Raw genomic sequence first — 16,485 nt, 5'->3', positions numbered from 1 at the left:
ACAGAATATTTTTCCAATCCATTATGTTAAAAAATAAAAACAAATATTTACATTATACATAATGCGTTGTTCAGCTGAAGAAGTTAGCTTCAGTCTTTGAGGCAAAATGCTAGTATGCCATTATTTCTATATTTCATGTATTAGAAATGCAATATAGAATAAGGTGTGTGAAATGGCTTTTGGAGGAGAAATTGGCACAGAAAAATACTGTGTTTGTGTGAGAGGAAAATGCTGTAAATGAGAGCAAGCTGTGATTCAAATAAGCTTTCACTCTCTGCTTCAGTTGACCACTGTTTGTGATTAGCAGTTAATTCGAGCTCAGTTTATTGAATTCCAATCTCTTAAAGACATGACTAACTTGTTTTTTCCCCAGATGAGGTTATTAGGAAAGAAACACCCATTAATTATTACAAAAATGTGTTTAGTTTTTCAGGACTTTCCATCTCTGAATGTGACCAAAATAAGCTTTGATTGCAGTTTGGTAATGTAGACTATGAAGTAGCTCCTTGGCTTAATTAGTCGATACAATTTGCCCCTATGTCCAAAATAGGAAATGGTTTCTATGGAATATGGAATGGAAAAAAAAATGGCAAATGTGATATCATTTTTCTTCTAAGTTCATAATCATCATTAGCCAAATTTTTTTCTACTTGTGAAAAACATTCTGATTCAGTCTACTCCAGATTTACAGTGTTCAGTGGAACACACCCAAGAATGTTGTACATTTTCAATCCATTTTTTAGGCCACTTTCTTATCCGTCTGTCCATTTGGTACAAATTTTGCAGTTGATTTTAAATTAACCTCCTGATGAGTTACAGATGTGAAATTTTAAACATAGCTCAGAACAGAATGACAGTGCAATACTGACTCATATTCTTGTTGGTCTGTTTGTTAGGACTAGGGCTAGAGGCCTAGGGCTAGGGCTAGGAGTGGTGTGGAAATGCCTGACACCAGTTTTCCCTGCAGGACCAGCTTATTGTGTGGGTAGTATCGGAAAGCATTCCAGGCAATATGAGAATGAACAGACATTGCTGGGGACTGGGCGGGGGTAGGGAGGAAGGGGGAGGGTGGGGGTAGGAGAAAGAGGAGATGGGTAGAGAAAGGGGAAGTGGATGTGTATACATTATATGTGACATAACTGAACAGGGAAAGCTGCATTGAGTTGATAAAAGTCATAGAATACCTCCTAATATTGTGTTGGACCACCTTCTGCCCAGTGTAGTGTAGCAACTTGAAGTGGCATGGACTCAACAAGTTGTTTGAAGCTCCTGCATAAGTACTGAGCCATGCTGCCTGTGTAGCTGTCCATTGCTAAAGTGTTACTGGTGCAGGTTTTTGTGCACGAACTGACCTCATGATTGTGTCCCATAAATGTTCGGTGTGATTCATGTTGGGGTGATCTCGATGGCCAAATCATTCACTCGAATTGTCCAGAATGTTCTTCCGACGAATCGTGAACAGTTATGGCCCAGTGATATTGTCTTCCACAAAAATTCCATCATTGTTTGGGAACATGAAGTCTATGAATGGCTGCAAATGGTCTCAAAGTAGTGAAACATAACCAAGGACCCAGTCCATTCCATGTAAATACAGCCAACACCATTATAGAGCCACCATCAACTTGCACAGTGTCATGACAACATGGTTCCATGGCTTCATGGGGTTTGTGCTACAGTCAACCCTAACATCAGCTCTTATCACCTGAAATCGGGACTCATCTGACCAGGCCATAGTTTTCCTGTCATCTAGGATCCAGCCAATATGTTCATGAGCCCAGGAGAGGAGCTGCAGGCGATGTCATTATGTTACAAAAGACACTCGCATTGGTTATTTGCTGCTGTAGCCCACTAACGCCATATTTTGCTGCACTGGCCTAATTAATACATTTGTCATACATCTGACATTGATTTCTGCTGGTATTTCACACAGTGTTGTTTGTCTGTAAGCATAGACAACTCGAAGCAAACGTCACTGCTCTCAGTAACGTGAAGGCTGTTGGCCAATGCATTGTCCATGGTGAGAAGTAATTCCTGAAATGTGGTATTCTAAGCAGTCTGGTCACTGTGGATCTCATAATGTTGAAATACCTAACAATTTCCAAAAGGAATTTCCTATGTGCCCCCCATTCAGAGTCTGTTAATTCCCATCGTGCAGGCATAATCACGTTGGAAACCTTTTCATCGCGCGTGTGTGTGCGCGCACACACACACACACACACACACACACACACACACACACACACACACACACACACACACACAACTAAAAGGCAGAAAATAATTATTTAGATGAAAATGACACACACACACACACACACACAACTAAAAGGCAGAAAATAATCATTTAGATGAAAATGAGTTTTTAATAAAAAAGTTTTTAAATTGGACCAAAAGTTAAGAAAATTAAGAAAAATATTGGCAAGCAAAACATCTGGGTGTGGAACAGCCCATGTTTACAAGAATAAAATCCCATGGCTCGAGTTGGCTGATTCTTTTTTAAGGAAAGTAGTTGAAAGGAGGAAAGGCTACAGAAATCTGGAAATCTGAATTCTTTATTCAATATTAATTTACTTAAAATACCACAGCAATGCTTCTCATTCACTAATTGTCCTATGGATGATTAAAATAACTTCTAAGGTCTTCCAGTACAATTCCTTTCAGCAAGTTCATTGAGCAGCTGAGTTGTTGTCTTCTCTTTATCCAATCATGAATCCAAACACATTTCTCTCTCTCTCTCTCTCTCTCTCTCTCTCTCTCTCTCTCGTCGTATGCAGTGATTTCATGCAAACAAGCAGTAACTCTGCCACAACTCGTGCAGTTGCCAAAACATTCATTTACACACAGTCGTGTCACTCACAAAATGATGAAACTGAAGCACATATTGTTAGCAACCTGTCTAGACATACACAAAACCATTTGTGTGCAGCTCGTTTCACACAAGTGACACAAGCCAGTGTCATTCTGTAAACTAGACTGAAGGCAAAAAAAGAAGAAGAAAAAGAAGAAGAAGAAATGCACCTTGAAGGAGTTACACAAATTGGGCACAAATTGATATTCATACAGGTTTTGATGGGAAATGCGAACTTGTAAACCTTGGTGGCCGATGAATGCGTGGCACTGCAGTGCAATTTCACTGTGCAACTGGCAAGGATTGTAAACAGGGGAGACATTGATACCAGGTCATAAATCTATGTAAATTTCATTATGTGTACTCAGTTGGACAGTAATTATGCCTTGACAGACGCGTGAACTGTATATGCAGATATCAGCATTTGAGAGTGGGTGTGAAGTTGGGCTCAAAGAAGCTTGAATCGCTTGACATTTGAATAGGAGTGATGCCACTATTCAACAGCGTCAGCAGGAACGGATGAATCATATGTGAACACAACCTCAAGAAGGAACCGGTCGACCTAGGAAGATGATAGAAAGTGAGAACCAAGCAATCACCAGAGAGGACCGCAGATCTCCAGATTCATCATTATCATCAATCCATCATGAAACTGCTGCTTCAATGAGCATAAAGACCATTAACATATGGCTCACAGAATAGGGGGCTGAGCTCATGGTGCCCTTTGCACTGACTACCATTGACCTCTGTACACCAAAAAGCCTGATTGCAGTGGTGTTGTACACATTCAGCATGGAATGTCATTGATGGGAGTAGAACTGTGTTAAGTGATGAGTCCTGTTTCAAATTGAGCACCAATGGGCAGCGAAGATGTGTCTGGAGATGGCCTGGGCAGCAATGGGATACCAACCTGACTGTCACCTGCCATACATCCTGAGAACTGGGAATGATGGTTTGGGTTGCCATTTCATTTCATAGCAGGACTCCTTTGGTTGCCATCTGTGGTACCCTTGTAGTACAGTGGTATGTTGACAGTATTCTTCGCCCCCTTTTGTTGCCCTTCATGCCAAGCCATCCTGGGCTTACATTTCAGTAAGATAATGGCTGCCCACATGTGATGAGAGTTTCTATTGCTTGTCTTTGTGCTTGCCAAATCCTACCTTGGCTAGCAAGGTCGTCGGATCTCTCCCCAGTTTAGAATATTTGGAATATTATGGTTATAGCTCTCCAAACAGCTCAGAATTTTGACAATCTGAAGTGCCAGCTGGACAGAATTTGGCACAATATCCCTCAGGACATCCAACAACTCTGTCAGCCAGTGCCAAACCAATTAACTACTTGCAGAAGAGCCAGAAGTGGATCAGTGTGTTATTTATTTGCTCAATTTGTGAAACTCTTTTTCTCTAGTGTGCTTTCCACATTTTTGATTATAAATCACAAATAATGGATGTCACAGCTATTAAAAATTCACAAGCACCAATTTGCAGAACTATTTACATGGGGGTTAGAAATCTGTATAGGACTAGGAGAAATTATTTCATGTTCTTTAGCCCAATTTAAAAATGTATTATATTAAAAATTTATATTTATTTAAATCTTATTCTCTGATCTATTCTCCCTGCTTTTTAGTTTTATTTAAATAATTACTCCCCTGATGTCTTCTTCCTGCTACCTTCCTTTATGTCATTACTGCATCACTGTTAGCTTCATAACAGTTACCATGTCATACTCAACTGCTATCTTGTCTCAGACAAAATCATTTGCCATCCTGTTCTCTTTTTTATCCCAAATTGCATCTTTGCTCATCTAATTTAGTGACTCTCGATTTTTGAATACTTCGTCCATTGAAATGCCGCACCTCACTGTCACATGTTAAACACATTTTTGTCATGTTAAGTTTCTACAACACTGTAATTATTCTCATTGTCTCTCTCTCTCTCTCTCCTCCTACTTTTGGCTAAGCAGCCACTAGGTTCTCATGTAGGTAAATACGAGTTACTACTCGCAACTACAGAAAACCTTAGGTACCACTGGTTTGGTGGTGGTTACCTGGTGTTTGGGATGTTATCCTTTGTGACTGGGCTTGATATTGCTAACAAAATAGATGCAATGTTGTGGAACATTTCTGAGTTGAATTCTTTATTTCACCAAGTTACATCAACTTGGATCCAGAATGATGAGAAAATTTGTACTGAAAAGATACAAAACTGAATGACAGTAAGAGCAGAGATTTAGAACATGGGCTTGTGGAGATGCTGCTCAGGAGTTTAGAACTAAATGGTGAGCAAAATGACAGTTTCATGTAGCCATTTAGGAGCTGGTGTATTAGGAAGAGGCAGAGTGTACAAACTATTTTATTAACTAACAATAGTTTATGAAGGGTACACAAATTAGCCAGCATCTACTAAATATTTACTTCATAATCGTTCAGTCTTCTTTTTGTTCATGTAATCAATGAAAAGTAATGTAACAATGGATTATGCTTGGTTTAAGCTGTGAATGAAACATGAATCAAAATGCTTTCCCAATTTCTCAATACAGCTACTAATAGTTGCATTTGCCTTTGTTCCTCCCTATCTGTATAGCTTACTGAAGAATTTTACTTAAATTGAAGATAAAAATTCCTTCAAGTGAGTACATTGTATGGTATTCAATACTGTCGTTGGCCGAGAAGGGGACAGTCATCTATTTGCTTCAGAAACTGCATTGAACATTTCAAGATCATGTTGGGCATAAGTCTAAATCTTTACCGAAAAACAGGCTTCTTGGTATTGGAGTATAGAGGCTCATAATAGAAGACAAAAATCTTAAATCTTCCGAGGTAGAAATTGATCCTACATGCAAAATTGTTTAGGAAAGGTTTAACTGTCAATGATTGTCTAAAAGTTTTATAGTGCTTCTTCTGTCATTCACCTTACTCATTTGCTGAAGTAACCAAAGACTTCGGAAAAAAATCTTAATTCTGTAGTAAACATGTTCTCAGGTTGTGCGTTAATAGATTAGATTTCTTCTACCATGTAATAGGCTAAACAAAATAAACATTTCACAAGTTTTAAATAAGACAAAACCACCAAAAAATTTCTTAAAGCTTTAACGAATAGTTACTGAGAAAGAATCGAGAAACTTACGAATGTCGGAAGTAATATTTGCTGGTTACAGACGACCTTAACCATTTGAAAATATTTACAATGGCTCTGTGTTAGTGACCATGATGCAGTTGTAACAACAGAAAACTCCGAGGTATAGAAGGCTACAGGAACAAGGAGAAAATGGATAAGCAGATTATCTCATTTCTAAGATAGGAGTGTGAATCATTTCACTTAGGCAATGAATGTGTAGAGAGGCTGTAGCTAGAAATCAGTCAGTATGTTGATACCATCAAAATAATGAAAAATGGCAAATGCACACAGTGATAGCCAAACAATACCAAGAAGTTTCTGAAGGGACAGCTCCTGCGGAACAATAAGAACAAAATGAAGTAAAAAGTTGATAATTGGTAGTTATTAATTGAAACCCTATGAACTTCTAGAAGGGCACTTGCAAAGCTTTCATAACTATTACAAAAAAAATTTTGTTGCAAGATCTCTCTCAAAACTCGTAGAAAATTTGGTCACTTGTTGTCAATACCAAAAACATAATGTCCAGACACATGTTGATCAAGACAAGAAATGAAATATACATTAGAAAACTGAAAGCTACAATGACCCCAAAGATGTTGAATGCTGTCTTTACGTGTCCCTCCACAAAGGAGAATTGAGCAATTTTGCTGTCATTCATTTGTTATTTCTCTATTGTGATAATGATCCAGAGATAAAACAAAGTATTGTTAAAAACCAACTAAAATTATTAAAACCTGGCAGTGGCCTAGGACATGATGGAATCATTTCTAGTTCACATGCATAATTTGCAAGTGAATTATCACTGTTCTTAATCGTCATTTTGCAAATTCCAATTGGAAAAGAGGACTTGGGAATGAGGACAGATCATATCCATCCATCCATCCATCCATCCATCGAAAAGATAGCAAAAGTGTAATATTACTCACCTCATTCTGTAGTAAAATTGTATAACATATTCAGAGATTAAACGCTACGTCCTCTCTGGAGCTAAATACCCTGCTTCAGGAATAAATTAGAAATTATCAAATGTGCAAAATTTGACACAGATTCTCACACTCACTAATTGCAAGGGCAGTAGTAAAAGGTAACCCGGGGAATTAAGCATTTCTCAACTTTTGAAAAGCCTTTTTTTTATGTTCATACTGGATATATGGCCAGATTTTTAATTGTATTGAAAATTCATTGATAGGTGCAATACAGTGTGCTAGACTGAGAGCTGCCAACACACACACATTATTGCTGGCAGGTTACAGAGAAGTATAATGTTTACTATTCTTATTAGAGAAATGGTGGTATTTTAAAATCGGAGACCTTTTGCAAGTGACAAAGTAATCTGTGACAAAGTTTTGTCTGATTAAAATTGTATTAACTTCTAGTCAGATCTTAGCACAAAGCAGGTAGGTGCCATGAATTCCACCTAGCCATACTTATGGGCCTCATGATACCTAAAAATGTATCAGCCTTTGCACTTTCGTAAGTCCTAACTGGTCTCAAGAGTATCATATAAATACTGTGTAATAACAGGGTGTGAGGTGTGGAGTGGAGTAATCATATAGGTTCAGTATAGGTACAGCAAATAGTATATTAAAAGAGTGGCTATGCTAAAGATGATAGGACTGTTTGACTCATGAATGCTTGCAACAAATCACACATAATTTCAGTTGGCCTTTACTCAAGGAAAGAAACAAATACTTCTCACAACTTTATAAAATTTCAAAAACAATTTTCATGAAGGAGCACTCAAACATTCTTCTGCCTTGAATATGTATTTCCCATTGAGATTTTGAATCGCCTCGTTTGGTGTATGAACAATAAGACAAAACAAATTATGTAGTAGAAAGCTCTTTCTAGTAGTATATACGAAAATAACTGTTACCAACGTGTGATTCATTCAAAGCACAATGTAGTGTGATCATACTAATCTTTAAAAAACTGATGGTTAGCACTATCTTTCGCTGACCCATTCGTATGGGGACTTTAGTGCTGAGAATGATGAATACTTACTGTACCTCCATTCCAGGAAGCGATGTATTGACTGAATAGTGCACTATTTAACCAAAGAAATAATAATTTTGTGTTACTCAGTGACTTGTCCAAGTTTTTTAGTTGATGCTACTTTTCAGTGTCTTGTGTGTTGCTAACTTACGCTAGTTATCCAGCTAGGGAAAGAGGACCCACAGTTTAACTAGCAATCAGAACCATGTGTCATTTTTGTCAACTTCTCACACTGTTGAAATTCACCTTTCAACAGTGCGAGAAGTTGGCTATGTTAAAACGAAGACTGCAAAATCCGTAGTCCAACTGAGATTTGATCCTGCAACCTTTCCATTTCCTGACATGTGTTTTATTGCTAGACTACCAAGCATGACTGTTCTTTTGTAAATTAAAATTTGTAAATAGAGGGAAACATTCCACGTAGGAAAAATATATCTAAAAACAAAGATGATGTGACTTACCAAATGAAAGTGCTGGCAGGTCGACAGACACACAAACAAACACAAACATACACACAAAATTCAAGCTTTCGCAACAAACTGTTGCCTCATCAGGAAAGAGGGAAGGAGAGGGAAAGACGAAAGGATGTGGGTTTTAAGGGAGAGGGTAAGGAGTCATTCCAATCCCGGGAGCGGAAAGACTTACCTTAGGGGGAAAAAAGGACGGGTATACACTCGCACACACACACATATCCATCCACACATATACAGACACAATCAGACATGAAGACTCTTGAGTTTTCATGGACTTACATTAAAAAGCTTTCAATTCCCATGGGCATCGCACTGAATTTCAGCAGTTACTACTCACTTGACTGACAAAGGGTCAATCGTGGATTTTTGCCTGAAAAAGGAGTCTGCAGCTAAAAAGGTTGGGAAGCGTGCTACAAGAGAAGTAAGTTATCAGTAACAGAGTACAAGGAGCAAAAGTTTTTCTACAACTTTTACAAAAATCGAATCAGTTTTCTAAGAGACAGGGCACTGAGGTGAGGTTGCAGTCTGTCCCCCCTGTAAGTCAACCAGTACAGTGAGCAACCAGTTATGGAAACCGAGAAGAAATTTGGAAAGGTAATTAAAGTTCAGGGGGAAAAAATAAAAACATTGAGGTTTGCTGATGACATTGTAATTCTGTCGGAGGTAGCCAAAGACTTGGAAGATTAGTTAAACAGGATGGAAAGTGTTGTGTAATAGAAGTTGGAAAGTGTTGTGTAATAGAAGTTATACGATGAACATTAACAAAAGTAAAACAAAGGAAATGGAGTGTATTTGAATAAAATTTGGTGATGCTGAGGGAAAAGCAGAAATATAACATCCAATATGAATTTAAGCGGTGGGCAGTTTATTCAAAAAGTATTTGTCTGAGTTTAGCCTTACATGTAAGTGACACATGGACAGTAGAAGCTTTTTGAAATATTGTGTTACAAAGAAATGCCAAAAATTATGTGGGTGGATCAGATAATCAATGAATGGTACTGAATTGAATTGAGGAAAAACAGCTTTGGCTTAAAATAGGATCAGGCTGAAATGATGACACTTCCTGAGGCATCAAAGATTGGTTAATACAGTATTGGCGTGAGTAAAAATTGTAGGAGGAGAGGAAGGCATGAATATAATTAGTGAGTTAAGATGCCCATGATATCAGTATATGAAAGAATGCAAAGTGAAATGTTAAAGTGTGAGGTATGTTATTGATGCACAAAATTTTAATCATAAAGGTAGCTGCATTTAGCTTCTGCAGGAGGTCTTGAGTATCTATCTTCCATGTCAGCATTCCATCCACTTCCTGTCCCAGAAATTTGGTATAGTCTTCTTCGTTAATCATACTGCTATTACAGGATATTCAAATGTCAGCATCAGTAGACGTATGTGTAAGAAATGGTATGTGTTCACTCTGTTTGAGGTTGAGTGTTAAACTATTAACTTCTGAACCAGAAGTTGCTTCACTCCAGTGATTTACTACATTGTTACGTCCCTGATCCGAATTTGTAACTATTAAGCATATAAACCCTCAAACAGACCATCTTTATGTTATGTGCTACAATTGAAAGCCAATTATTAATGAGCAGTAGTAAAAGAAGTGGCCCAAGTACATGATCTTAACACCTCACTTTGCAGTACTTCAGTTGAATGAAGTGCAACTGTGCAACTGTGTAAATCTACCTACTACTTAAAAAAAGGCCTAAAGTGACTGACTGTTGGTATGCTTGTCCATTAATGCTACAATGTTTTTAAATGTAATTAGCAATATCCCACATTGTACACAGTTGAAAGACATAATCAAATCATAAAAATTGCTAAATGCCTTTTTGTTCTGTCTTTGTCCTCATCACTTTCTCCTGTACAACACAAGAAGGAATGTATTGTGGCCATAATAATGGTGACAATTTTATTGAATGGTTTTATTTTCATCATTAAAACATTTGGTGCTTCCATTCACAATATCTTGTTTAACTTGCACGTGATGCATAATGGGAAATAATCAAAATTCTCAAGTGTGTACATTACATTTGATGACTTAACTGTGGTGCTTGTTGTGTGTGAGCTGAAACAGCTGCTGGGAAACTTCACTCTAATACGAACATACAAAACGTTTATCTTTACTGTGTTTTTGTGTTCTACAGAAATCGGGAGGTGTAAAAGTAATTTGACTCACAGAATTTTGTGTCTTGTTACATGGAAACTCACACAGGCCAATCACCACTTTCACAGTTCACTAGTATAGTCAAAATCAGAAACATAAAAAATCTAGCAAACCAGAAATAGAAATACTATGGTTTGTAGTCTTCAGTATTGGCATCAGGGCACTGTTTCCTAATTCCTGAGATACTGAAGTCGGGCTACTTTCAAATTTGCAAGAAAAGACGTGTCATCATATTTGCATACATGAAGAAATCCTGTAGTTAGGAGCGACAGTTTTAGTCCAGTTACTCATTCCTTTCATAATTTAGTTTTCAGTACATAAGGTTTTCAAAATGAAATGCACACTTTATTGCTTAATAGCAGTTTGTCTTCTGACTCAGACAATAAATCTAAAAATAAGCAATCATTGGTTCAGAGAGGTACTTTCAAAAAGTTATTATTATTTATTCAAGTCAGAAGCAAATCCATCTCATGGTGATAACCATTAAAAACAAAAGAGACTGAGAATTATTAAGTTACACTACCATTGCCCAAAATATCCAAATATTAGCTGCTCTCAAAGTTGTGAGAACATGATCTTCTTCGGTGCAAGATGCAGGGATGTCTGGCAAACCAGTAGGTTTAACATGGTGTGGTGTTCTCCTCAGTCGAAATTGGTGGTATCCACAGGGAAGGGCCATTTCTGGAGATTACTTGTGGATCTTCCAAATCCAGATCGAAGGAGTTGAGTGACGTCCACACAATGCAATACTGTTCATGTCAAGGAGGGAGGGTTTCAGAAAGGAGTGACCAGGTTAAATTACTCTCAAGTCGAGACATGCTCAGTTGTTTCCTTGCTGTAGCTGCTGCTGTTTGAAACATTGAAGTGGTCTTGATGAAATTGGTTTTGGACTTCAAGATGGGGTTTGCTGGAGAGAAAAAAACATTGTGAATATAGCTCCTAAAGCATGTCCCAGTCAGTTTCATCCATTTTTAAAGCTTTTTGTCAATGGAAACTTATTGCAGCTGAATGAGCAACTATCTTTTAAACATTTCTTTTCCAGTGAAATGAAGTAGTTTTTGAATAACATCATTTATGCTACAAACCTGTTGGATTGTTTCCATCTTAGATTGTATTCCATAAATAAGTGCAACAGTAGAAGTTGTGAACAAAGATACCTGGGGAAGTGGTGACTTTGTGGCAGCATCCACAAAACCGTGGTCGAAACAAGGGCACACTGGCATTAAGTTAACAATTGGTGTTAAAGCCTAGGCTAGTCCAAGATGGTATTTATGTGATCATACTCACTGCAGTTGCATCAATCGCCTTTCCTTCAGCCTTACCTGGCAGAAGCCTACGCCATGATGAGGGAAAGCTGAAGCTATTAGGGACTATAGAAAAGTGATTTAGTGCCATAAATGCCATCCCTACATGACCAATTTGATTATATTCAAACAACTCTGGTCAAAGTCATGACTTTTAATTAAGAAATAAGAAAGTAGTGGCAGCAATATGTCTGTTTAATCTATAAGATTACCCATCCTTATCCTTCCAAGTGTAGGCAAAACTGCAATGGATTTGTGGTTCTCATGTAACCGCAGGAATCCCTGGCTGCTTGGCTAACAGAGAAAGTTGAAGTGGGAGACCAAGAGATGAAAACAGTAAGCAGGTTCAAATGGATTTAGTTTGCAATAGTTATGTGCAGGTAAACACACAGGGTAGAATAATATGGATGGCTACATCAAATCAGTCTTCAAAATACCTCAACAACAACATTATTGTGATTGGAAGTGCCTACGGATTTTCAGAGCACAGGAAATGTTTGAAAGTTAAGGAAGCCTTAATGGGGTACAAAACCTATGATGTACTCACTGGTTTGTCTACCTCCATATCTGAGTGGTCAATACGGCTGAATGCCTTGCAGAAGTCCAAGTTTGATTCCCAGTACTGCCATGTTGGAAGGATTGGTACAGGTTGCACTCTGCCTCGTCAGGCCAACTGAGGACTTGACTGAGTAGTAGCAGTTGCAAGGTCAAGAAATGCAAGCAAAACAGTTGAATTCTGCAGAGTTCATTAGTTATATTAAAGTACACACAAAGTTGAGCCTTACTACCACCATCTAAAAATATTCAGAACAGAGCAATGCAGACTGCTTGGGTACCATGCAGATGCAGATAATCATTAATTTTCGGAGCTCAAGAAATGTTTTAAAGTTATGAAAGCCTTTGCTGGGCTATAAAAGCTGTGCTGTATTTACTGTTTGCCAGCCTCCATAGCTGAGTGATCAGCATCACTGAATGCCATGCAGAGGTACTGAATGCCATGCGGAGGTCCCGGGTTCAATTCCTGGTACTGCCAGGGATTTTTCGATGGTGGGAGGAGGGTGTGGAGTGCACTCAGCCTCGTGAGGCCAACTAAGAACCACTCGACTGATTAGTAGCAATTCCAAGGTCAAGGAAGCCAACAAAAATTGGGAGAGTGAGGGGCTGATCAAGTGCCTCTCCATATTGCATCCAATGACGTCATTGGCAGAGGATGTCACGGTGATCAGTTCGCCCCGATTGCCCCATCTAGGACCAGAAGGTGGAACTTTACCTTTAGTTATCTGCTGTTTATTTGTGTATCTGTTACAGATAATGTGTGCTTTTCCACCCTTTACTAAGTGCTCAGTTTCATTACTGTCTATGGAACAAACTGTACGTGAAGCTGTGGTCAGTATATTTCATTCACCATACAGAATACCAGAGCACGTTTTTCTAAAAAGGAGGACACTGTTATGGATGTTCCCTGTTCTTCACAGTCAACATAACCAACTATTGTTTTTCACCATGTGGCTAACTCCACCAGGTCTCAACCCAAACTAAAGGCTCTCAGAGAAGATAGCAATATAGATGACACTGACACAGGAAAAAGTGTGGCATGTACCAAGAACATCTGCCGTAGTAAACTGTTTAAGACGCTGGATTTGTACTGGAAGGATGAGGACTCAGCTCTTATCTGATCATCCTACTTTAGGCTTTCTGTTGTTTCATTAAATATAGCAACTGTTAGAATGGTTTTTTAAACAGACTTCAGTTTCATCCATCCTGCATCATCAAATTTGTAATTCAGTTTGTGATCATTACAGAAGTTGTCATATGTGACTTATAGTTTGTTATTGAAGTTAAGATTTGGAGATCCGTGATTAATGAAAAGCAATATGTTGTAGGAACAAAGTCCACAAGATGTTTTAATGAGCATCATACAAATGGAGTAAAACACAGTACAGTCTTTAGCAGATGATTTTATAGTACATGTCTATGACATTTAAAAGTTAATATCTTTGTCTCCATGTGTATGTAGGAAACATCAGGTACTGCTGGTTTTTCCTGAAAATAACAACTGCTAATAATTTAGTGTCCATGTTGTTATAAATCTTACAAACTTGAGCACCACCTACAGTCACTACTTTTAACTTGAGAACTGATTTTCAACAACTGTGATACAAGGTTCTTTTTATTTTTTTATTTCAGCCAAAATTCTATGGGGTGTCTGAAGGAGCAGAAGAAAACAAGCAAGACAAATGAACAGCTTGAAAGTGATCACTTATTGTTAAGTTTGATTATGGCCCAGTGTGCTGGTAATATTGTATCAAAGCAGCTCATAATTTCACTTTCACTGTGAGGGAATATGTAAGATAGCACTGGAAGAAGAAAGTTTTCTGGAGCTATGTGACAGCTTAATCATGTGGCACCTACTTTATAAAGTTGTCAGCACATATGTTGCTGTTATTTGCTTCTTTTTTAGTGGAGTCTCAGTACTGCAAAACTTCATAGTGTGTAGCTAACTTCAGAAGTGTACTAAGCATGTAATTTCTATTGAGCATTTTTTGCTCTCTTGCCTATCACAGTACTTTTTCTTTTTTTCTCCTGTCTCACTTAAATGAGACATTTGTTGATATTAGAACTGTATATTTTTAAACAGCTCTGTATATATATATATATATAGATATATTGTTGTTTTTGTATTTCACTTATACCTTTGTATTATTTTGTAAGTGTTATGGAGTTTGTTACTCTTAAGATGATGAATCTGAATGCCGTAACTGATGCCAATTGAATTTGTCAGACGAGATAACAACATTATTTTCATACACGTATATTTGCAGTTGCCTTGTATTAGGCAGTAAATATTTGAAAACTATGTAAACAATATTTAATTGTTGATGATGTCACCAGGGAAATACAGTTATCTTAATACCCAGTAAAAAACATTCTTTTTATGTTTGAGGCAAAGATTAGAATACTTTGATCACAGATGTCAAGCAGTTTTCTGTTTATGTAACCAAAAAACTATTTTATGGGGAAATTATATAGTATAAGACTGAAAACAGAGTAATTTATCTAATGATAACGTAATTTATGGGCATAAAAGGTCTTACTGTGTAAAATGCACGTCTTTTTCACACACAGATATTTTTCTTTTTCCTTCCCTAGACAAAATTGGCTCTTTGTAAAAAGCTCTGGGTAGGGTTAAAATAACTCATTTGCTTTGTAATACTAGCTCTGATTTATCATTATGTATTTGCTTCTCATTTATTTACAGTGTGAAGCTGGAAACCATAATCATACAGCCAAAAATTATTTGAAAACCCCTTTGTATTTAATTCTTGAAAGAACTTGTAAAAATAGTGTTGTACAGCTGGTTTTCGTAATTGTTGAAATAAATCTGGTTATTTTAATGACTAAGTAATGTAATGACAGCCTTTGTATTCAGTACCCAATTTGGGTTTCTGTAGTGCAACTTGCTTCAGTCCATGTAAATTAAATTTGCCAGAGTATGGGTGTACATGCTTATTTAATGATTGTGGTTATAATAATGCAGAAATCTCTTACCAGAGCTGTGGAGTAATAGACTGAATTACCTGTTAAGCTCAGGGAACAAATTTGTTGGTTCTATCACGTAGATATTGCAGCCATTTTAAACTAAGATAATTTTATTGAAGAAAGGGGCTGCTTATAATACCATCATATTGAAGTAGGTAATAAGTTCCTGCTTTGTCACATTGATAGCCATTGTTTGGAATTACTGTGTTCCAAATGTTCAGAATTCCCTTTTGTAATGTGCATGAAGTTCAGATGACGACAGTTGTATAAGACAATGTGATAAGATTTTGCTACAACTTCATTACTAGGTGCTGAATGGAAAAAATATTGAGAGTGCCTTTTTTATTATTGGTGGTATATTTGTCATACATACTTTTTACTCCACTGTCATGTAGATACTGCTGTATTTATAAGAAGAAACACAAAATTCAATGATTTTATTTATGTATAATTGAGCTGAGATGATTTTACTTTTCTTTATAAGTATACAGTAGTCTTCCAGTTGCAAAAAATTACTGTTAATGTAAATTACTTCACTCCTTTTGTTGGAGAGAAATGTCTTTCACTTTGATTTTATATAAATTTGTTATCAGTGGAGAAGAGGATACTGCAATGAAATGTATGGCCTGTAAAATTGCTTTGTGAGTGCTGGCTGATAAATGAAACCAATTGTACATTTGATGTAAATCATTTTACATAATTAGTAGGGCACTATAGTACATTTATTTGACAGTACATTGTTTGATGCAAATGTTAATATATATATATATGATTATATGTATGTGGAACAAAATTGTGGAAGTTTGAATTTAATATATTTTTATTATGAAATGGCATTTGATACTGGCAAAATGAATTATATGATGGAAGATCATTCAAATTTGTCTTTCAAAGTGTGCCTTGGTTCCTTTCGGTCATTTTGATTCCTTTGTGTGTGTCCACTAGCAAGTAACCCTGAAGTGTTTACAATAGACCAAAAACTTCTCAAGTTCACTTCTGTAAGTTGCTTGAACAGTTTATTTCACGAACTTGCTGCCAG

At 37.1% G+C, this 16,485-nt stretch overlaps 1 protein-coding gene across 3 annotated transcripts in view; it reads left to right on the top strand.

The window, feature by feature from the left end:
• LOC126263065 (pleckstrin homology domain-containing family F member 2) overlaps positions 1 to 16,120 on the top strand; it is a 145,859-nt gene extending 129,739 nt beyond the window's left edge. For all 3 annotated transcript variants that reach the window (XR_007546817.1, XM_049960048.1, XM_049960046.1), the window contains one exon: positions 14,094 to 16,120. Coding sequence is in view for 2 of the 3 variants with exons in the window: in XM_049960048.1 (XP_049816005.1) it covers positions 14,094 to 14,147 (54 nt within the window). In the remaining variant the exon portion in view is untranslated. The remainder of the gene's footprint in view (positions 1 to 14,093) is intronic.
• The last annotated feature ends 365 nt before the right edge of the window (positions 16,121 to 16,485 follow it).

The sequence above is a fragment of the Schistocerca nitens genome, chromosome 6 (genome assembly GCF_023898315.1).
Source record: "Schistocerca nitens isolate TAMUIC-IGC-003100 chromosome 6, iqSchNite1.1, whole genome shotgun sequence".
In the NCBI taxonomy this organism is placed as follows: Eukaryota; Metazoa; Arthropoda; class Insecta; order Orthoptera; family Acrididae; genus Schistocerca; species Schistocerca nitens.
This window is presented reverse-complemented; position numbering and strand designations above follow the sequence as displayed.